This window comes from Sapajus apella, unplaced genomic scaffold, assembly GCF_009761245.1.
Source record: "Sapajus apella isolate SASKATOON/1434 unplaced genomic scaffold, GSC_monkey_1.0 scaffold49, whole genome shotgun sequence".
In the NCBI taxonomy this organism is placed as follows: Eukaryota; Metazoa; Chordata; class Mammalia; order Primates; family Cebidae; genus Sapajus; species Sapajus apella.
Window position 1 is genome coordinate 17,358,707 of NW_022436989.1, and position 23,369 is coordinate 17,382,075.

Sequence of the window (23,369 nt, forward strand, 5' to 3'; positions counted from 1 at the left end):
ATTAAATGATGACATTTATATTATATTATATTATATTATAATATAATATAATATATATTATATTAAAATGATGACATCATGGTGATCCCATGGCAAACATGCCAGCGGCGTGATGTAAGGCCTCTGTAAGACCCTCTTTGGAAGGGGAGAGATAAACCATAGAAAGATTTGGGGGCTTGCCCCATCAATATGACATTTGGGGTATGGTGGTCAGGGGCATACGGGGATACTCCTACAAAGTGAAAGACAAATTGCTACTTCTTACATCCCTCACCACAAAGAAAGAAGCCCCACTGGATCCTGGAGGCAACAGTTCCACACTCAGGACTGCTTTTCCAGTCCACATGCCAAGTGACACAGAATACTACCTTCTTTGAATGTGGCCTAGAGCAGGAAAAAGCTCTGCAGGAGGCCCAGGCTGCAGGCAAAGAAGCCCGGCTTTGGACCATACGGTCCAGCAGGCCCAAAGATGCTGGAGGTATCAATGGCGGAGGAGATTCAGTAAGGAGTTAATGCCAAGCTCCAGAGGGAGCATCACAGTGCAGGCTCAGGGGACTTGGAAGAAGGGTATCCTGTCTGTTACTGGGCCCTGGAAGAGACTGAATGTTTGACCATGAAGTAGCAAGTGCTTGTGAATCCAGAACTGCTGGCTTCTGTCAAACTCATCAAATCATAAGATCAAGCAAGCTCAGGTACAATCTATCAAAAAATGGAAATCGTACAACTGGATCGAGCCCAAGCAGGACAAGAGGGTACAGATAAACCACATGAGCAGGTAGCCAGACCTTGGTCATCCACCATGGTTGCACCAGTATCTCTCCCTCAACTTACACTAATGGCCATATGCAAAGGGGGGAGGGTCTCATACAACCATTTGAAGCAGGAAGAAAATGCGTGAACTTGACTTATCTTGGGTTGACTCAGTGAGTAAGTTCAAGCCACAAATGGATGGCAGCACCACTGTAGCCACACTCAGGGGTGACCGTGAAAGACAGTGGAGAGAGGAACCCTTCCCAATGGGCAAAATGTTGAGCATGCACCTGGGTATGTGTGTTGTGTAGAAAGAAAAGCAGCCCAAGATAAAAATATATCTGGACTCATGGGCAGCAGCAAGTGACTTGACTGTGTCAGGGACCTGGAAGGCCAGGGACATGGAGGTCTGAGGAAAAGGCATTTGGGTAGGCATATGGGAGTGGGTAAAATAAGGAATGATCTCTGAAGTACATGCTGTGCTCAGCAGAAAGCTTTCAACTCCAAAGACGCACTGATGACTGCACAGACAAAATGACTCCCTCTGTTGACATTAGCCAGCCCTTGTCATCAGCCACCCCAGGAGTGGAAACATAAGCACAAAAATGGAGTGGCCATATTGCCAGAGATGGACGCCACATATGGGCTCATCTTCATGGACACTGAGTGCCCTTTCCTGTTTCTAATTTTAATAAAAATGCCTCTAATGTTTCTCTCTAAAATGCTGGTTTAGAACTAAGGCATACAGGCTGGGTGCAGTGGCTCATGCCTTTAATGCCAGCACTTTGGGAGAGAGACCAAGGTGGGTGTATCACCTGAGCTTAGGAGTTCAAGGCTAGCCTAAGCAACATGGTAAAACCCCATCTCTACAAAAAAAATACAAAAATTAGCCGAGCATGGTGGCATGTGCTTGTGGTCCTAGCTATTCGGGAGCCTGAGGTGTGAGGATGGCTTGAGCCCAGGAGGCGGAGGTTGCAGTGAGCCAAGATTGTGCCACTTGCACTCCAGCCTGGGTGACAGAGCCAGACCTTGTTTAAGAAAAAAAAATAGGCCGAGTGTGGTGGCTCAAGCTGTAATCCCAGCACTTTGGGAGGCCAAGGCAGGCAGATCACAAGGTCAAGAGATTGAGACCATCCTGGCCAACATGGTGAAACCCTGTCTCTACTAAAAATACAAAAATTAGCTGGGCATGGTGGCATGAGCCTGTAGTCCCAGCTACTCAGGAGGCTGAGGCAGAAGAATTGCTTGAACCCAGAAGGCGGAGGTTGCAGTGAGCCAAGATTGTGCCACTGCACTCCAGCCTGGCGCCTGGCGACAGAGTGAGACTCTGTCTCAAAAAAAAAAAAAAGAACCAAAACATATATGTTTTATCACATTAAGAAAGGATACATCGGACTGGGTGCAGTGGCTCATGCCTATAATCCTAGCATTTTAGGAGGCTGAGATGGGCAGATTGCCTGAGCTCAGGAGTTCAAGACCAGCTTGGACAACATGGTGAAAACCCATCTCTACTAAAACACAATTAAAAAAAAAAAAAAAAGCCAAGCATGGTGGTACATGCCTGTAGTCCCAGCTACTTGGGAGGCTGAGCCATAAGAATCACTTAAACCCAGGAGGCAGAGGTTTCAGTGAGCCAAGATCATGCTACTGCACTCCAGCCTGGGCAACACAGCGAGACTCTATCTCCATAAAGAAAGAAAGAAAAAAAAGTATACAGCAATTTTTATTTTCTTCATATTTTCAAAAATCAGCAATGTGTTGAATTTTGTCAATTATTTTCCAAATTCTATGAAGATAATCATATTTTTTCTTAAATCTATTAATATAGTATATGATAGTCATGAATTTCCAAATACCGAACCAACCTTACATTCTAGGATCAAATGGTATTTGGATATGCTGCATTATTTTCTTAATGAGGTGTTAGAGTCTGTTTACTAATTTTTTTTTTGAAATAGGATTTTGCTCTCTTGCCTGGGCTAGAGTACAGTGGTATAATCATGGGTCACTGCAGCCTCAACCTTCTAGGCTTAAGCAATCCTCCCCTCTTCAGCCTTCCCAGTGCTGGAACTATAGGTACATACCACCATGCTGGCTAAGTTTTAAAATGTTTTTGTAGAAACAAAGGCCTCACTATGCTTCCCAGTCTGGTAATGAACTCCTGTCCTCAAGCAATACTCCCACCTTGGCCTCCCAAAGTGCTGGGATTATAGATATGAACCACTGAACCCAATTCTAATTTTTGGCTTTGTTTTTTTTGAGATGGAATCTCGCTCTGTCGCCCAGGCTGGAGTGCAGTGGCGCAATCTTGGCTCACTGCAACCTCTGCCTCCTGGGTTCAAGTAATTCTCCTGCCTCAGCTTACTGAGTAGCTGGGATTACAGGTAGGTGCCACCACGCCTGGCTAATTTTTGTATTTTTAGTAGAGAAAGGGTTTCACCATGTTGGTCAAGCTGGTCTTGAACTCCTGACCTCGTGATCCAACCGTTTCAGCCTTCCAAAGTGCTGGGATTACAGGCATGAGGCATCATGCCCACCTTAATATTTTGTTTACTACCTGTCATGGGCTGAATTGTATACCCCTAAAACTCATATGTTGACATCCTAACTTTGACATACTTTAGAATGCAATCTTATCTGATGATAAAGTCTTTAAAGAGGTAATTAAGTTAAAATGAGGACTCTGTGATAGGCCCTAATCCAATATGTCTGTGTTCTTCTAAGAAAAGGAGATTGGGGCACAGACATACACTTAAGGAAGACCGTACGAGGACACGGGGTGAAGGCAGCCATCTATAAGACAAGAAGAGAGACTGTAAAGAAAACCAAACCTGCTAACACTTTGATCTCAGATTTCCATCCTCCAGAACTGTGAGATTTCTGTTGTTTAAACTACCCAGTCAGGGTTATTTGTTTTGGCAGTCCTAGAAGACTACTACAGTCTCTTAGCCTTGACAATCATACATGATATTAGTCTGTAATTGTTTTTTGGGTTTTTTTTTTGGTTTTTTTTTTTGGAGATGAAGTCTCGCTCTGTCACCCAGGCTGAAGAGCAGTGGCATGATCACGGCTTACTGCAGCCTCAACCTCCCAGGCTCAAGAGATCCTCTTATCTCAGCCTCTGGAATAGCTGGGACTACAGGCATATGCCACCAAGCCCAGCTGATTTTTAATTTTTCTGTAGAGATAGGGTCTCATTATGTTGCCCAGGCTGGTCTTTAACTCCTGGGCTCAAGCAATCCTCCCACCTCAGCCTCCCAAGCTGCTCGAATTACAGCCCTAAACCATTGTGCCCAGCCTGTTTTTTGTATTATTTTTAGCAGAAATAAGTATCAGTTATCCTGGCTTTACAAAAAGAAATTAAACTTTTTTCTTCAGTTTCTATTTTCTGAAACAATTTATGTAGAATTGTGACTATCTGATCTTTAAAAATTTGCTTAGAATATCTTTGTGGAACATTCGGAGCCTGCTTCTTTCTTACGCAATTTCTATTTCTCCTGTAGAAATTGGTCTGCTTAAGTTTTCTATCACTAGAAAATTCTGGTGAAGTGTGATTTCCTGTATAATTATCTATTTCACGAACATTTCCAAATGCATGTACATTGTGATTTGCAAAATGTCTTTGATATTTTTTGTTTTGTTTTGGGACAGGGTCCTATTTTGTCACCCAGGCTGGAGTGTAGTGGCATGATCTTGGCTCACTGCAGCCTCAACTTCCTGGGCTACAGGTGCACACCACCAGGTCCAGCTAAATTTTGTTGTATTTTTTGTAGAGCTGGGGTTTCGCCATGTTGCCCAGGCTTGTCTTGAACTCTTGAGCTCAAGCAATCTGCCCTCCTCCTAAAATTCTAGGACTACAGGCATGAGCCACTTGGCCCAACCCTCTTATGGCTTTATAAATTTCTTCTCAACAGGTATTTCTCCCTCATCATATCTTGTTTTGCAGATACACAAATCTCTATGAGGTTTCATAAGATATGTTCATCATATAGATACGAGTGCAGTGGCTCATGCCTATAATCCCAGCACTTTGGGAGCTCTAGGGAGGAGGATAGCTTGAGCCCAGGAATTTGAAACCAGCTTGGCCAACATGATGAAACCTCATCTCTACTAAAAATGCAAAAATTAGCTGGGCATGGTGGTGTGCCCCTGTAATCCCAGCTACTCGGGAGGCTAAGGTGGAAGAATCGCTTGAACCTGGGAGGCAGAGGCTACAGTGAGCTGAGATCATGCCACTGCACTCCAGCCTGGGCAACAGAGGAAAACTCTGTCTCAAAAAAACAAATAAAATAAAATTTAACAAAAGAGAGATGGGTGTCTTACTATGCTGCCCAGGCTGGTCTTGAACTCCTGGGCTCAAGCAATCAGCCTGTCTTGGTCTTCCAAAGTGCTGGGATTACAGGTGTGAGCCACGGTGCCTGGCCTGTTTTACTTCTATTTACATAAATGTTTAAGGCTATTGATATTCTTCTAATGACTACTTTAAATGCATCCTACAGCCTGTCATGGTGCGTCACACCTGTAATCCCAGCACTTTGGGAGGCCAAGCCCGGTGAATTACCTGAGGTCAGGAGTTCAAGGCCAGCCTGGCCAACACGGTGTAACCTTGTCTCTACTAAAAATACAAAAATTAGTTGGGCATTGTGGTACACTCCTGTAATCCCAGCTGCTTTGGAGGCTGAGGCAGGAGAATCGCTTGAACCTGAGAGGCAGAGGTTGCAGTGAACCGAGTTTGTAAAACTGCACTCCAGGCTGGGTGACAGAGCAAGACTCCTTCTCAAAACAAACAAACAAACAAATAAATGCATCCTATAGGTTCATATATGTAGTACAGGTTGAGTAGCCCTTAACCAAAATGCTTGGAACCCAAATTGTTTAAAATTTCGGATATTTTTGGATTTTAGAATATTTGGATATAAATAATGAGACATTGTGGTGATGGGACCCAAGTCTAAATATGAAATTCATTTATTGGACCACCTGTGGCTGTTCAGCATTACCATCATTCTGAATGTAAATGACACTGAATATATATGCTATCTGTAGCAATCATTTTCTTATACTTATTCACACATAAGTACCTAAGAACAGTTAAAAAAAAAAAAAAAGAGGTACTATAAGGTACTATTAATACAGTAAAAGAGGTTGGGTGTGGTGGCTCATACCTGTAATCTCAGTACTTTGGGAGGCCGAGGCAGGCACATCACCTGAGTTTGAGACCAGCCCGGCCAAAACAGTAAAAACCTGTCTCTACTAAAATTGCAAAAAATAAATAAATAAATAAATTAGTCTGGGCCAGGCATGGTGGCTCATGCCTGTAATCCCAGCACTTTGGGAGGCTGAGGTGGGAGGATCATCTCAGGTCACAAGTTTGAGACCAGCCTTACCAACATGGTGAAACTGTTTCTACTTAAAAAAAATACACAGACACATAAAAATCAGCTGGGCTTGGTGGCAGATGCCTGTAATCCCAGCTACTTGGGAGGCTGCGGCAGGAGAATTACTTCAACCCAGGAGGCAGAGGTTGGTGTGGTGGTGTGTGGCCATAATCCCAGCTACTCAGGAGGCTGAGGCATGAGAATTGCTTGACCCGAGAGGAAGAGGTTGCAGTGAGCCAAGATTGTGCCACTGTACTCCAGCCTGGGCAACAGAGCAAGGCTCTGTCAAAAAAATTAATTAAAAAAAAAACCCAAAACAGTAAAAAAAATAATATGTTCAGGGTAACTTGTGGCTTCATGTTGATGCTCAAAAAGTTTTGAATATTGGAGCATTTCAAATTTTATATTATTAATTAATTTTTTTTAGATGGAGTCTTGCTCTGTCACCCAGGCCAGAGTGCAGTGGCCCAATCTTGGCTCACTGCAACCTCTGCCTCCCAGGTTCAAGCGATTCTCCTGCCTCAGCTTCCTAAGTAGCTGGAGTTACAGGCATCTGCCATCATGCCCAGCTAATTTTTCTATTTTTAGTAGAGACGGGGTTTCACTATGTTAGCCAAGCTGGACTCAAACTACTGATGTCAGGTGATCCTCCCACCTCAGCCTCCCAAAGTGCTAGGATTACAGGCAGGAGCCACCATGCCTAGCCCAAATTCAAAATTTTTGGATTAGGGATGCTCAACCTGTATTTAAATTATAATTTAGTTATTTAAATTCTGTAATTTTTCTTCATAATTTCCCTCTCATTCAAGAGTTGTTTAATAGAAACATGTTTTTAAGAAATTCTGGTGTTAAGTGTGCTTTTATTTTCTGATTTGTTTTTAATTCTGAATTATATTGCATTGTAGTCATAGAGTGTGTTATGAAATTTATGCTTTTTAGTGACATCATACATGATCTTTTTTTGTGATCATTCTATTTGCACGTGAATTCTATTATGGGGGTATAAAGTTAAATATATATCCATAAACTTTGCCTTATTGATTTTGTTGTTTAGACTGTCTATGTCCTCACTCACATTTGGGCCACCTTGGTCTGTCTTCTAAGACTGACGCGTTAATGCATCCTGTCGTTAGTGTGCTTGTTTCTCCTTGCATTTCCTGTTCTTTTTCCTTCCAAATGTGCTCGTTGTTGGTAATTGTGACTTTTACTTTAAAACATGTACTTCTTCATATTTGATGCATTTTGGCTTAAGTTCTACCTTGATATTTAAGACCATAGCACAGTCCAGGCACAATGGCTCACGCCTGTAATCCCAGCACCTTGAGAGGCCGAGGCAGGTGGATCACTTGAGCCCAGGAGTTCGAGATCAGCCTGGGCAATATAGTGGTGAAACCCCACCTCTACAAAAAAATACAAAAACTAATCGCAGCCAGACATAGTTGTGCTTGCCTATAGTCCCAGCTATTTGGGAGGCTGAGGCAGGAGGATCACTTGAGCCTGGGAGGTTGAGGCTGCAGTGAGCCATCACTGTATCATTGCATTCCAGCCTGGGTGAGAGAGTGAGACCCTGTTCCCCTCATCCTCCCCAAAAAAGACCACAGCACTCATTTTCTTTTGTTTTCATTTCCCTATTCCTTTATTTTTAGCCTTTTTCTTACATACAGAATATAGTTGGTCTTGTTTTGTAGCCAAATTAGAAATAATTTCATAGATTAAGCCCATTACCATTTATTTTGTGTTAAAATTTTACTGTGTAAATAATTATTTGCTGTGTTTCTGCCCATGTGATGTGTTTTCTTTGCTCTATTTTTTAAATTTTCTTTTGGCATTTAGAAATCTTTGTATTTTTAAGGCAATACCTTGATACCTTCACACATTTCTTCCCTTTTTTCTATAATATATAGGAGGTTATCTTTTATTATTTTTGAATTTTTTAATCAAAAATTTATTTATTTTTGATTAAATGGTATAAAATTTGAAAGCTACAAAGGAACACATACTCTTATACTTCAGTTATTTACTTCTCCCCAGAGGTCTTGGTGTATCCTTCCAAAGACATTCATTGAACACATGAATATAAGAGCATGTATGGGGACATTTATACATTTTTAATTTTTTACACAAATATGGCCATATTTATGTAATATGTGCTTTGCCTATTCATCTTGTGTGCACAATACAGCATGCTGTACACACAATCCTGCACCTTGCTTTTTTCATTGTACATGTTAGGGTATGGTACCAAGTGAGCATGTATAGAGCTGCCTCATTCTTTCTGAGGATCACATTATCTTCCATTGCCTGGGCATACCACAATTTATTTAACTAATGCACTAATGCTGGAAAGCAGTTTCCAGTCTTTTGCTATTACAAACAATATTTCAGAAAGTTTCTTTGTATATATTTATCATTCTACACATGTGGGACTTTAAATGTACCTTAAATTCCTAGAAGCAGCACACCTTTTAGAATGACTCAAATCCAAAACCCTGACAACACCAAATGGCTATGAGTATATGGAGCAACAGGAACTCTCATTCATTACTGGTGGAATCCCAAAATGGTACAGATACTTTGGAAGACAGTTTGTTTCTTATAAAATTAAACACACACTAACCATACAATCCAGCAACTGCACTCCACATTTCAGCTCTACCCAAATGAGCTGAAAACTCATGCCCGCAAAAAAACCTTGCACAAAGATGTTTATAGCAGCTTTATTCATAATTGCCAGAACTTGAAAGCCACCAAGATGTCCTTCAGTCAGTGAATGGATAAACAAACTGGTACATCCAGACAATGAAATATTATTCAGTGCTAAAAAGAAAATTAGTTATCAAGCCACACAAAGACATGGCAATAACTTAAGTGCATGTGACTAAGTAAAAGCAGTAACTCTCATAAGGCCTACATACTGTATGACTTCAGTTGTTTGACATTCTGGAAAAGAAAAAGCCATAGTGATAGCAGAAAGATTAGTCGTTGCCAGAGGTTAAGAAGAAGGGAAGGGCTGGGTATAGTACCTCATGCCTGTAATCCCAACACTCTGGGAGGCCGAGGTAAGAGGATCACTTGAGCCCAGTATTTCAAGACCAGTTTGGCCAACATAGATGGGGGTTTATATGCAAGATGCCATCATACATATATATGTACATGTATATCACACACACATGTACACACACACAAAGAAGGGAAGGGTGAATAGGCAGAGCAGGGAGAATATTTAGAGCAGTGCAACTACTCTGTATGATACTCTAAAGGTGGATACATTTGTTTCCCTTAAAAATAAATAAGTTTTTGAGCTCTATTGCACAGCAGAATGACTATAATTAATAATAATGTATTGTATATTTCAAATAGCTAAGAGAGTAAGTTTCAGATTTCTTACTACAAAAATAACTGGGGTGATGGAATAGCTTGCTTTTAATCATTCCACCTTGTATACATATATCAAAACATCACACTGTACCCCATAAATGTATACAATTATGACCTGTCAATTAAAAATAATATTAATTTTAAAAAACAAGTGATAGGGTATGGGTATTTTTTCTATTTGTCTGAGTCCAAACTCAGATTTTTTTTTTTTGGACATAGAGTTTTGTTCTTGTTGCTCAATGGTGTGATCTCGGCTCACCGCAACCACCGCCTCTCAGGTTCAAGCAATTCTCCTGCCTCAGCCTCCTGAGTAGCTGAGATTACAGGCATGTGCCACCACATCTGGCTAATTTTGTATTTTTAGTAGATATATGGTTTCCTCATGTTGGTCAAGCTGGTCTCGAACTCCTGATCTCAGATGATCTGCCCGCCTCAGCCTCCCAAATTGCTGGGATTACAGGTGTGAGCCACCATGCCTGGCCCTCAGATTCTAAACATATGAAAAAATACTGTATCTAATTTTTTTGCCCATCCCCCTGTGTATCTAAACATTGTAAAACATGTAGAATCAGGCTTACTGTCTTGTTTGCAGTCGAAGAGTCCTGAGCTACATTTCATTCTGCAATGCAAGGTTCTTTGTGTAGTCTGAGATCTGGATGGCTGTTGAACATACTTGTGGCAAAATGAAGCTAAGTGTTGTAACAGATGTGATCAGCAAACTGACTATCTAAAGCAGCCTCAGTAACTCAGTTGCTTTTTTGGCCAAACGTCAGTAAATAGACAAATACTGAACATCTACTGAAGTATTATTCAAGATACTCATGTCAGGACTTTGTATTAGTTTGCTAGGGTTGCCATAAACCGTAACAAAGTACCAGAAACTGGAAGGCTTAAAAGAACAAAAATTTGGCCAGGTAGCTCATGCCTGTAATCCCGGCACTTTGGGAGGCCGAGGCAGGTGGATCACGAGCTCAGGAGTTCAAAACCAGCCTGGCTAAGATGCTGAAACCCCATCTCTACTAAAAATACAAAAATTAGCCAGGAGTGGTGGTGGGCGCCTGTAATCCCAGCTACCCAGGAGGCTGAGGCAGGGAACTGCTTAACCCTGGAGGCAGAGGTTGCAGTAAGCCAAAATTATGCGACTGCACTCCAGACTGGGCGATAGAGCAAGATTCTATCTCAAAAAAAAAAAGAAAGAAAAAGAAAAAGAAAAATTATGTCTCACAGTTCTGGAGGCTGGAAGTATGAAATTAAGATATCAGCAGGGCTGCAGGGGAGTCCTTCTGTGTCTCTTCATAGCCTCTGGTGATTTGCTGGCAATCTCTGGCAATCCCCTTGGCTTGCAGCTGCATAACTCCCACCTCTGCCTTCCTCATCACATGGCGTTTTCCCTGTGTGCGTCTGTCTTTGCATAGCTGTCTTATAAGGACACTCTGCTCCAATATGACCTCATCTTATGTGCACTAATTATATCTGCAATGACCCGATTTCCAAATAAGGTCACATTCTGAGGTCCTAGGGAGTTAGGTACGTCAACATATTTTATTTGGGGACACAATTCAAACCATAACAACCTTGTTTGAGTTCTTTTGGGAGAAGGTGAGAGAAAGAAATGTAAAAGCTAAAGATGCTGAAGTCTTCACCTACAGTGCACTCACCTGCCTAAGTCACATTGCTAGGAGGCCAAGTTACAGCCTCAGCATTCACTGTAAGTACACAGTACAGGTGAGTTACCAAAAGCTTCAATCCTAACCTCTGCAGAGAAGTTTAGACAGCACTCCTGCCCCATGTGAATTCCATACCTTTGCTGTGCACACTTCACTGAGCTGCTTGCTTCATCTTCAACCACAGTCCTGACACCCTGCGCTTGACATGATGAGCTGCAGGCTTGAGTTGAAAAAAAAAAAAAAAATGTACCAATAAGGGTCACATGTACCTATAAGGGTCAAATGACACCCCCAATCAGCTTACAAACTCCAACCAGAGAGCCTTTGTTTTCCTTCTTATGCTATCGTGTACCCGTTCCTGCTGCCCACATGGCTCCCTCCCTTGCCACCCTTAGAGAGGGACAAGCACCAGCAGGTAGAATTGCTCTTGAAGTAATCCCAACACTTCTCAAGTTGCATAAAAAGAAGTTCCTTTTGAATTCAATACCTGTTAGCCACTAAACCTATTAAGAGTCTATTCAGAGGGCTGGATTTTACCTCTTGGTTTAGTCACACCTCCGCCAAGAGCCTTTTCTCTTGTTCTTATGGGCAGGACTTGAACTTTTGTTTGTTATTCTCTTGGCATTAATACACAGCCCTTTCTTGCTCTACTCTGGGATTTTATTAATCCAGTCACATCTAACTGGCTTGTTTTATTGTTCTCCAAACATGCCTTAGAGCATTTTGGGTTTTTTTGTTTCGTTTTGCCTTTTTGAGAGGCCAAGGAACTTTATCCTAATTTCTAAAGAAACAGTGAAGGGCCGGGTGTGGTGGCTCATGCCTGTAATCCCAGCACTTTGGGAGGCCGAGGTGGGCAGGAGTTTGAGACCAGCCTGACCAATGTGGTGAAACCTCGTCTCTACTAAAAATAAAAAATTAGCCAGGCATGGTAGCGCCCACCTGTAATCCCAGCTACTCAGGGGGCTAAGGCAGGAGAATTGCTTGAACCTGGGAGGTGGAGGTTGCAGTGAGCTGAGATTGTGCCACTGCACTCCATCCTGGGCAACAAAGTGAGACTCCATTTCAAAAAAAAAAAGGCAGTGAAAAGTTATTCTTATTTTCTTTTATTATTTTTTTAAATTTATTTTTATTTATTTTTTTTTGAGGCGGAGTTTCGCTCTTGTTGCCCAGGCTGGAGTGCAATGGTGCGATCTCGGCTCACCGCAACCTCCGCCTCCTGGGTTCAGGCAATTCTCCTGCCTCAGCCTCCTGAGTAGCTGGGACTACAGACACGCGCCACCATGCCCAGCTAATTTTTTGTAGTTTTAGTAGAGACGGGGTTTCACTATGTTGACCAGGATGGTCCCGATCTCTTGACCTTGTGATCCACCCGCCTCGGCCTCCCAAAGTGCTGGGATTACAGGCTTGAGCCACCGCGCCCGGCCCTCTTATTTTCAAGTGAGAAAAGAACATCATAGAAATGCAAAGCAATAATTCATATATATACGAATTATATATGTTATATAAACATACATATATATATATATATTTAGAGTAGGTCTTTTTTTTTTTTTTTTTTTTGGTGTGGTGACTATATAGGTCCTAGTGATCCTTTTGCTAATATTCATTCCCCATTGTACTGTTAAGAGCCATAGCCCTTCTTTTTTTTTTTGAGATGGAGTCTTGCTGTGTCACCCAGGCTGGAGTGCAGTGATGCAACCTCCCGTGTTCAAGCCATTCTCCTGCCTTAGCTTCTCCAGTAGCTGGGATTAGAGGCACCTGCCACCACGCCCGGCTAATTTTTATGTTTTTAGTAGAGATGGAGTTTCGCCATGTTGGCCAGGCTGGCCTCCAACTACTGACCTCAGGTGACCCAGCTGCCTCAGCCTCCCAAAGTGCTGGGAGTACAGGCTTTTTTTTTTTTTCTTCTTCTTCTTCTTGAGACAGGGTCTCACTCTGCTGCCCAGACTTGAATGCAGTGGCCTGATCACAGCTCACTGAAGCGTTGACCTCCCAGGCTCAGGGAATCCTTCCACTTTAGCCTCCCAAGTATCTGGGACTACAGGCACACACACCACCACACCCAGCTAATTTTTACTTTTTTATTTTGTATAGAGGTAGATTCTCCCATTGCACAGGCTTAAACTCCTGGCCTCAAATAATCTTCCTACATCACCCTCCCAAACTGTTGGAATTACAGGGGTGAGCCACCACACCTGGCCAAATTTTATTTTTTAATCAGCTACACTTGAGTTATTTTTCTACTGACTGGAGGCCCTAGAGAGCAATGGCAGAAAAAGCCAGTGGGATGCCACGCTGGGGAAGGCAGGAAGGGAAGGCCAGTCTGGCATTTCCTGGCCCTTGCAGCAGCAGGTGTTTTCTGGAAAGTGGGTAAGAGAAAGATGAAGCTTAGGTCTGGGTTAAAATTGTCACTTTCTCTCTAACTGGGAGGGTGATGTTCACTGATGTTTCTTCAGCTGGGCTCAAAGAAGAGACAGCAGGCTGCATGATGAGGAATGATCCCACTTCTTTTCAGAAGTCACTGCATAACATATTTGCTAAAAGGAATATGCTTACTCATAAATATCAGTGGAGTTGATTTCACACTACACCTTCAAGTCTAGAACATCCACACTGATGAGAGACTAGCTTAAATTGTAGTCATTCTGAAGGCAGGAAAGTGAGGTGGGGGGGAGGTGGGACTCCATGTACCCTGGGTTTAAGATGTTGGACTTTAGAGGATTACATGCTTACTGATCACTTCACAAGCACATTTTTTTTTTTTTTTAATGAGACGACGTCTCCCTCTGTTGCCAGGCTGGAGTACAGTGATGTGATCTCAGCTCACTGCAGCCTCCGCCTCCTGGATTCAAGCGATTCTCCTGCCTCAGCCTCCCGAGTAACTGAGACTACAGCATGCACCACCAAACCTGGCTAATTTTTGTATTTTTAGTAGAGACAGAGTTTCACCATGTTAGCCAGGCTGGTCTCGAACTCCAGACCTCGGGTGATCCACCTGCCTTGCCTCCCAAAATGTTGGGATTACAGGCATAAGCCACCGCACCAGCCACTACTCCTTTTTGAGCCCAACTAAAGAAACATCAAGGATTGATACCCTCCCAGTTGGAGAAAAAGTAACAATTTTAACCCAAATCTAACCTTCATCTTACTTTCGCTTTCCCATTTTCCAGCTGCCAAACGAAGAACAGTTGCTGTCAGTTTTTGTAAATACAGTTTCCAGGGCTGGGATTAGGGCGAGAGAGAGAGACAGGATTGTAAGGCAGGATTGTGAAAGGTCAGAAGTAGATACTGAATTTAAAATTTTGATATTTTGTTCATTATGGATTTTTTACATTAATTTTGATTTTTAAAAATACTGCACTAGCCAGGCGCGGTGGCTCACGCCTGTAATCCCAGCACTTTGAGAGGCCAAAGTGGGATAGTTTTCATCATGCATCTTGCTAACTCCTCTTTGTTTTTTGAGACACAGTCTTGCTGTGTTGCCCAGGCTGGAGTGCAGTGACGTGATCTCAGCTTACTGCAGCCTCCACCTCCTGGATTCAAGCGATTATCCTGCCTCAGACTCCTCAAGTGGGCAAATCACCTGAGGTCGGGAGTTCGAGACCAGCCTGACAAACAAGAAGAAACCCCATCTCTACTAAAAATACAGAATTAGCCGGGAGTGGTGGCGCATGCCTGTAATCCCAGCTACTCGGGAGGCTGAGACAGAAGGACCACTTAAATCCGGGAGGCGGAGGTTGCGGTGAGGCAAGATCGCGCCATTGCACTCCAGCCTGGGCAACAAGAGCGAAACTCCGTCTCAAAAAAAAAAAAAAAAATTGCACTAAAATGTTTATGTTGATTATTGAGGTTTTTTGTTTTGTGAACCTATAACATTTGAAAGGGAGGCCAGTACCCTGTCCAGGTCCAGGAAAAATACTTACGAGTCTACAAAAATCTACCCACCTTCTTCAACCACGACTCACTGTGCCCGAGGTACAGATTCCCCCAGCCATGAAGTCTCCATAAACTGTCCCAATTTTAATGTCCTCTCCTGTCTTTCCTTGCACGTGTATTAAGATACATTGCATTCTGATTGGTCTTCTGCACTTCGGGCAGCGGGAATGCCTCCACCGCGTCTGCCTTCAAATCTCTGCTCTCGTTAAGAAACGATCTCTTCCCTTCTCAAAGTTATGTATATTTCACTATTCGCCAACCACCTCCTCCACACGCCGTCCACAGGTGAACTGACTCGCATTGAAGTCCTCTCAGTAGTCCCTCCGCACCTCAGCCCTGTGCTTGGCAGCGAAACGGGTGACAGGGCCGCTCCAGCCCAGGTCTCCCGGGCTGCGGACCCGCCCCACGCCGTATCCAGAAAGCTGTCCTCCCGCCCCATCCTTGTGCCGGCCATCGTATGGTCGCGTCTGCGCGCTCCGCAGGTCTGCCAGCGTGAGAAAGAGCTCGTGCCGCTTCCAAGTTCAGACCAGAGGGGACGGTGAAGCGCAAAAAAGTTCCCCGCGCGCAGTACGCAGGCGCAGCTGTGCTCCAAGGCTTCCGGGACATCGTCCCGGGCTACGCGCCCGGCGCTCTTCCGCTAGCGGGCAGTTGGGGGCGCTTCAGGGAGGGCACCCGAGTTGGTGGGGGGCGCTGGGAAGGGTGGCGTGCAAGGTCAGGGTCGCAGTCCCCGGGGTGGCGTGGAGGGGCGCGTCACCGCGCGGACGAGGATGGGACCCGCGCGGCCCGAGCCTGCCGGCACGATAAGGCGGGTGACAGCCGGCGGGGAGGGGCGGGTGCCACCGCGTCCACGCCCTTTACTCGGGGCCGGGCCTGGAGGGTCCTACGGCTTTGCGCGCTCCTGGCCGGCTGGCTGAGGCGTACCGGTCGGACGCGGCTCCATGCGCTGCCCCCCTGCTTGGCAGCTGCGGCTGCTCCCGCCATGGGGCCCGGCCGCTCCAGGGCGGCTCCTGCCGGTAGCCTGCGTGTGGGCCCCGGCCGGCCGCGCCCCCGGGTCCCTGTCGCCTCTCGCTGGCCTGAGGCCGGCGCGGCTGTGGGGCGCGGGGCAGGCGCTGCTCGGGGGCTTTGGAGCCCCGCGCCGCTGGAGGAGCTGCTGCTGGGGCGGGGGTCTGGGCGGTTCGCGGGGCGGCGCTGGCCTCGCGCGGCTCCTGGGGCTTTGGGCTCCGGCCCCTGGCAGGTGCGGGGCGTTCGCCGGGCCGGGCGCGCCTCGGCTCCCGCGCGCAGGGTTCCCGGGCCGTCCCGCAGCCACTGCCTGGGCGGGGAGCGAGGCCTGGCGGCGCGGGCCGGCGGCGCCTCCCGGGGACGACAGGCGGCTGCGCCCGGCAGCGGCCGGACTCTCGGAGGCCCGGAAGCTCCTGGGGCTGGCGTACCCTGAGCGCTGGAGGCTGGCAGGTAGGGCCCTACTCGGCCACTTCCCTCCCTCTCCTTCTCCACTCGCGGGGTCCCGGAGCGCCGAGGGGGACACAGCCGGGCCGCAGAGCGCCTGTCACCACCGCCTCTCTGGGCCACTCTGAACCCCAGAGGAGGGAGGGGATAGTTCACCTCAGAGTAGCGCTGTCAAGATTTCACCTTAGCTGGGGACTCGTTCGCAGATTTGTGGTACACTTGTTCTCTTGTTGACACACACTATACATGTCATTATTGGAATCTTTGAGTCTGCTCCGCCACCAACTTAGTGTGAGCATCTGTTTCGGCTCAGGCAGTAAAATAAGCTGGAGATTTGTCCTTGGAAAAAAAAATATTGTAGCCAAAAATATGCCTATTTTGTTATTAGGCATTTATACTATTTATTTTATTTATTTTTACCCCAAAAAAACCCCATTATTTGCTTTAAGCGAGTCAAGCAGTCACCAGTGCTTTTACAACGGAAAGCAAAACTTTCAGACGTATCTCACATGCTGTAAGCAGGAAGTTACAGCACTGTGTTCAACAGTCCACACCAGCCAGTGGTCTGTTAAGTAATTAATTATTTTTTAAGAAACCAAAATGAATGTTTTTGGAAACAAAATTTAAATAGTTTTCTATAGCTCCTCGTTTTTTAGTTATAATTGGAGGAATGTTTAGACGCAAGGACCTTGTAAGGTCTAAAATGTTTTAGATTTCTCTAAGATAAATCTTCATCCCTTCCATAAACATTTGTTGAGCCCTCATTCTGGACTAGGCCCTGGGGTTCCATTGCCATGCACAAGGAAACATGGTCCCTGTTTCCGCTGGGGCTTCCAGCTTAGTGCGGAGAAACATCTGAAATATTCGTATGTAGAGAGGTAAACCTACAACTGTGGGCTGTAGTGATTTGGGATTTTGAGTACGTTTGTACAGTGGAGGAGAGCAGTTAGGGGGGCAACCTTTTTTGGGGGAGGGGGGAATGGAGTCTTGCACTGTTGCCTGAGCTGGAGTGCAATGGCCGATCTTGGCTCACTGCAACCTCTGCCTCCTGGGTTCACACAATTCTCCTGCCTCAGCCTCCCAGGTTGCTGGGATTACAGGCTCACACTACCACACCAGGCTAATTTTTTGTATTTTTAGTAGAGACGGGGGTTTCAGTATGTTGACCAGACTAGTCTGGAACTCCTGACCTCGTGATCCACCCACATCGGCCTCCCAAAGTGCTGGGATTACAGGCATGAGCGACTGCGCCCAGCCAAGGTGGGAACTTTTCATCTGCCACTTACTGTGAAAGCTTAGGGGAGCTCTTGGTATCACTTGAGTATAAAGAGAATTATTTCATTGTTCAGTCAGTTGAGTGTAGGTTTTCATGTAAAATATCTTTTTCTCTTTCCTCCTTTTAAAAACGTTTGAGACTAGGAGCTCTCATTGGACTTTGAGCTGCTTGAGACGGGGCAGTTCTCTGATGCATCTTTCTGTGTCCAGTTCTTAGCATGTGCGCAGCACAGAGTAGGCACTCAGAGTGCCTTAAGAGAAGAAATAAATGTCTATACCACCAGGCACAGAGGGAGGCCTTAAGAAACCCTAAGCATCATAGGGTGCACCCACCACTTCTGTATGTGACTCAAAGCAAGTGTAAGGAAATCCAGTTCTGTTTTGTTTCTGAAATATTAGATGTCAGGAAGGGTGTTTAGGTGTCAGGCTTTGGTGGTGCCTGCATGTGTCCAGTCCTGCCTATCCATGACCATTGTTCCTGTGACCCCTTACCCTGTCCCCAGATATCCTGCCATGCTAGTATGTTTTGGTGACAGCCTTAAACAAGGCAAGACTGCCTCTTTTTGTCTTTCTTCCATTTGTTTTTCTTAGATGGGGGTTTCACTGTGTTGCAGAGACTTGTGTTGAACTCCTAAGCCCAAGCAGTCTTGCCTCGACCTCCCGAGTAGTTCGGACTACAGACATGTGCCACCACACCCAGCTTGCACCTCTTTTTAAGAACAGGAGATACTTTGTTCCACCACATTGAAAAATTATGAATATATAATTTGAAGAAACAAGCCTAAAGTTGGCACACTAATTTTTTTTTTTTTTTGCTTCTCATATAGATAAATGCATATTGTATGTTATGAGGAAATCTGATGAAAAGCCCTTATTTAGACATGATTTCCTGAGAAATCATTATATATTAAAGCCAGTTTGGATGGTGGTATTTACAGGATTAAGAGGCAATAGGGGTCATTGTTAATTTGTAATTTAAAAAAAATGTGTAATTTATCATCCTAAGAGCAGCCTCAGATGTTGGCACATCTCTTTGAAATGTTGGAGATAAAGAGCAATCGTTTGTGTGTGTGTGTGTGTGTGTGTGTGTGTGTATTTTTTAATTAAAACATTAAAAACACTAAGCTGAAAAGGAATTCCAGTGTTAATGCATTGATTTTAAGAAAAACAAGTACAAAAATCCTTTTTCAAAAACACGGCTTTATATTTTAGTAATACCTCCGTCTCAGCATTTTGTAAACTGTGTGAACAGAAAACTTTGATAAATAGTTTGTATCAGAAACTTTAAAAACACAGGCTACCATGAAGTGTGTACACATCTGTGCCAATAGCAGTTTTAGCATAAGTGTATTTCATTCCTCTCCTAAAGGAAGGCCTAAGCCGCCACCCCTTTGTCCCTTGGGTGGAATTTGCAGCTATCTTCATACAGAAAGGTCCCTTTTCACTGATAACTCTCTATCTTATCACTTTGGCCAGAAGGAATCTTAAAAGATGCAGGTGCTTGAGGAGAAGGGATGTGGACTGATGGGATAAATGGCACTTCATCACAACCCTCTGGCTGTGCCTGGCAGATAGAGGAGGCTCTGACCTCAATGAGTTAGGGGCAGGGTTTCAGGAGCAAGTGAGGGCCCCTAGGGTACTGTGAGATTAGGGCAAAGCTGCCTCCTGGAGGTTCTTTGTATGGGAGGTTTCAGGGCGGGGCAGCATGCCTTCCCCACATCTCGTAGGCAGGCTTCTCATTAGACGGTAGACTGTACACATCTAGCCCCTCTGTTGCGGTGTGTGCAGTTGGTGCATGTGTGGAGGACTCGGAAAGGCTCCTCTCACTTCGATTACTGACAAGGGGTTGGTGTGTGGTTTGAGATCAGGACTACTCTGTGAACCTGAAACCTGCTGGCAGCTTTAGCTGAGTTTATATTTATGAAGATGGACCATGAGTGGCCACAGTGAATATAGTGAGAACAGCAGTGGGTACAGTGGGCAAGGAGGCCAGAATAGCTGCTTCCTGAATCCCAGTCAGGATGGAGATCCCACCGGGACAGTACCCTTGGGGACCAGGGAGGATGAACCTTTGAAATTGGAACTGCCCCCGAAAGCCAGGAATGTGCATGTGCTATGGAAATACCTTGTTTCAGAGGAAGTGTGAGCACTCTGTAGCTGTGCTGTCACATCAGGTTCCAAAAGGACAGTAGAGAAAAAATGTAAAATATGTTACTAATTTCTTGTGTTGATCATATGTGTATAATATTTTAGATACATTGAGTCAAGTAAAATGTTTTTAAAATTTATTTTACCTATTCCTTTTTTAATGTGGCAACTAGAGAAGTTTAAATTACCTAGGTGGCTCCCATCATATGTCTATTAGAGTCCATGGCAAGCCCCACTGTAGTTCATAGGGCAGGTACCCCAACTCTGGTTTTTTTTTAAATTTTGTCTTTGGGGTACCCCTAGCTCTAGAGCATGCTGATAGCATGGACAGAGTCTGATCTTGCACCAGACACATGGGTGCTTGGATATTTCTTCTCCAGATTTCCAGAACCTAGAGTCTCTGGCTTCTTCCTCTACCCGCTTCTCATCTATCAGGCCCTGATGCCCTCACTTCTCTGCCCAGCTGAGTCCCTTCACTCAGCCTTCATGTCCCACACACCCTCAACTCCTGTGTTCTCCATCACACCACGTGCATCCGTGGAAATGTGTCCTAGCCTCCAGCAAACCCAACATGTCTAAAAACCAAAGTTACCTTTCTCCGCAGAGCATCTTTCCTCTTCTGTCTCTTAGCTCAATGAGAGACTGCAGTGTGAACCTTTTGACGCTAGCCAGAGACATGGGCCTTTCCTGTAATGGTAACAATAGTAATAAAGATGATAGTTAATATTTCTTGTGTGCTCAGCACTGGACATTGTACCAGATGCTTTGCACATGGTTTACTGATAATTCCATGAGGGAGGGATTGTTTTTATTCCCATTTTACAGATGAAGAAACTGGGCACAGAGAGATGGAGTGACTTGTGCAAGGTCAAACAGCCAGATGGCAGGGCTTAAAGGGAGGATTTAAGATGGTGAATGCCTAACCCAGGAGGGCCAGTTCTGAGGTTGAGTTGGTCAACTAACCCTCATCTTATACTAATTTTTCAGAGAGGAAAAATGCTCATATCCAACCAGTCATCACGTCCTAGTTCTTAAAAACATCTCCAATCCTTCTCACTGTCCTTTATCCCTCTGCCACCAACCTACTTCACCCTAAGTTTGCTTCTCACCCAGGGCACTAGAACAGTGCTCTGTCAGCCTCTCCTTTCACTCTGTAGCCAGAGTGGATCATTTAAAAATGCAAAAATGACTATGTCATTCCCAGTGTAAAGCCCTTTTAGGCCCGCCTTGCCACAAAATCCTTCTGTTTTATAATCTAGAGACTTCATTTCATTTCTCAGTTCTCCTTCCTGCGGATCCGTGAGGTCTCTGCCTCTGCTCCATCCTGCCAGGCTTTCCGCTCCCCTCCCTGACTCCCAGGTGAGGCCGGTCTGCTTCCTCTCTTTGGGATGTGTGAAGATGCAGAAGACAGACCTTGCGGCAGAATATGGTTCTGCGTTGTGTGAACTGGTAGACCTTGCGTAGGCTTCTTTTCTCTGTGCTTGGGATTCCTTTCTGAAAAATGAGGATAAGAAGAGGGTGAAAGGAAGGATTTAGGTTGATGAATGCCAAATCCTTCAGCTAATGGTGAGGACTCTGGAAGTGCTGCCTTTTGAGTCCTTGAATGACAGTGGGGGTAGCTGGACCTGCTTTTACAACCAGATGGTTGCTATGTTCAGCAGTGGGCAGGTGGTAGGCACAGTGTACAGCTTCCTCCACCCACCCCCAACCTCTGTCCTTCTATCCAGCCCTTTTCTCCGGCAATCTGCATTTCAAATTTTCCTTCCCCTTTCTTTTGAAGGATATTTCTTTCCACCTTTGATGCCACAATTCAGTAGAATGAGATAACAGAAAGATACTTGAAGGTATCTGTCAAATAGATAATGGTAGAAGTTGCTGGGGCTGCATCAGGCAATGGTGGGGGCAAGCAAGAGACTTAACTGTGGAGAAAGGTATGGGAGAATTCAGAATTGCAGTGTGCTCAGTTGTGTCTAGGGCTTGTGGTGGAATCTGAAATGATGTTTATGTGGCAAGTCTAAAGTATTCATTAATATCAGAAGACAGTGATACGTAGTCACATCTTGGTTAACAAGAAGCCAGTTAACTAAAAACTGAAAAAGATCTTTTATTTTACTTTTCTTACATTCAAATTAGGCAAAGAAGCAAATGGCAATAAAAGAAACTGATAATTTTTAAATTATTACTAAAAAGTAAAACTGTGAGGAAATATTCTGAAATTAATTTGGATTCAGCAAAATTACTCCCTCTTTGTAATCATCATTACTATGTGAGAACAAGACTCAGAATAATAATTAGGGGGCATTTCATTCATGTCACGCAGATTCTTATTGTAGAATCATAACTGATTTAGAAAACTAGAGGTGGAGGGAAGAGGTGGACCTTTATATAGCAGGTCACATACACTATGCTTTCGGAATTATTCACCGAGGCGAAAGAATAGAGATTAGCCACTGGTGAAGGACAAAAAGAATTTTCTGCTGAATCCCAAATTTGCTAGGATGACTCCTTTCAGAACTGCCAGTTCATCGAGGCAAGTTAGAAACTCTCCCTATCCTTTGGGCCCTCAGGCCCCCTTGGGCACTGTTGTAAGAAGCATGGTGCTTTGAAACAAGACCCCAGGCTTTACGTCAAAATGAAGTGGCTCTTGCCCAGCTTCCTATTATTCAGTTAGATTGTGATTATGGGTTTTTAAGCCAGGCATATGGACTTTGTGAGCTGCCAGAACTCACATTTCTGTTTAGGCTGTTGAAGAACTTTGATCTGATAGACATTGGTTCTGTTGCAAAAGTTCGATTTATTGGTTCATTCAACAAATAGTGATTGAGATTCTCCTATGTGCCTGTTACTGTAGGCAATCGGTGACACACCAGACCAGTCTTTTATGTCCTAATAGAAAAACTAAACAACTGAAACATCTAGAATGCTGAAAGGTAAAGCATTAAGAACACAAAGGGAGAGGGAGTGAGGCGGGCAGTGTCGGGTGTCTGTATTTCAAGTGAGGGTGTCAGAGCAGCCTTTTTGGGGAGGGGACTTTAGAATAAAGACCTTAAGGAGGGGCAAGGGCAATTGTTTGAAATATTCCCCACTTCAGAGGCTCGTGTTTCTCCTAGAACTCTGATAACTAAATGTCCAGTTGGCACTGAATTTTCTCTGCACTCTTGAAGGTTATATAAAAGTAACACTTTTGGCTGGGTGCAGTGGGTCACGCCCACAATCCTAGCACTTTGTAAGGCTGAGATGATGGGAGGATTGCTTGAGACCAGGAGTTTGATACCAGCCTGGGAACATAGTGAGACACTGGTCTCTATCTTTTAAAAAAAATGCATTTCTCTTACTATGAATGCAGTTATCTGTGTTATGTGCTATTACTAATTGGGCTTTTTTTTTTTTTTTT

General features: G+C 44.5%; 1 protein-coding gene and 1 long non-coding RNA gene across 4 annotated transcripts in view; one reads left to right on the top strand and one right to left on the bottom strand.

Annotated features, from left to right (window-relative positions):
- Positions 1–15,696, bottom strand: part of LOC116526108 — a 16,811-nt gene extending 1,115 nt beyond the window's left edge. The window contains exons 1-2 of the long non-coding RNA XR_004257972.1: positions 15,119–15,696; positions 11,309–11,393 (exon numbers count right to left, since the gene is read on the bottom strand). This is a non-coding gene — a long non-coding RNA (uncharacterized LOC116526108). The remainder of the gene's footprint in view (positions 1–11,308; positions 11,394–15,118) is intronic.
- Positions 15,697–15,820: 124 nt separating this feature from the next.
- ABCB10 (ATP binding cassette subfamily B member 10) overlaps positions 15,821–23,369 on the top strand; it is a 39,811-nt gene continuing 32,262 nt past the window's right edge. For all 3 annotated transcript variants that reach the window (XM_032242376.1, XM_032242374.1, XM_032242375.1), the window contains exon 1: positions 15,821–16,558. In XM_032242376.1, coding sequence (XP_032098267.1) covers positions 16,048–16,558 — 511 coding nt within the window. In that variant the 5' untranslated portion in view covers positions 15,821–16,047. The remainder of the gene's footprint in view (positions 16,559–23,369) is intronic.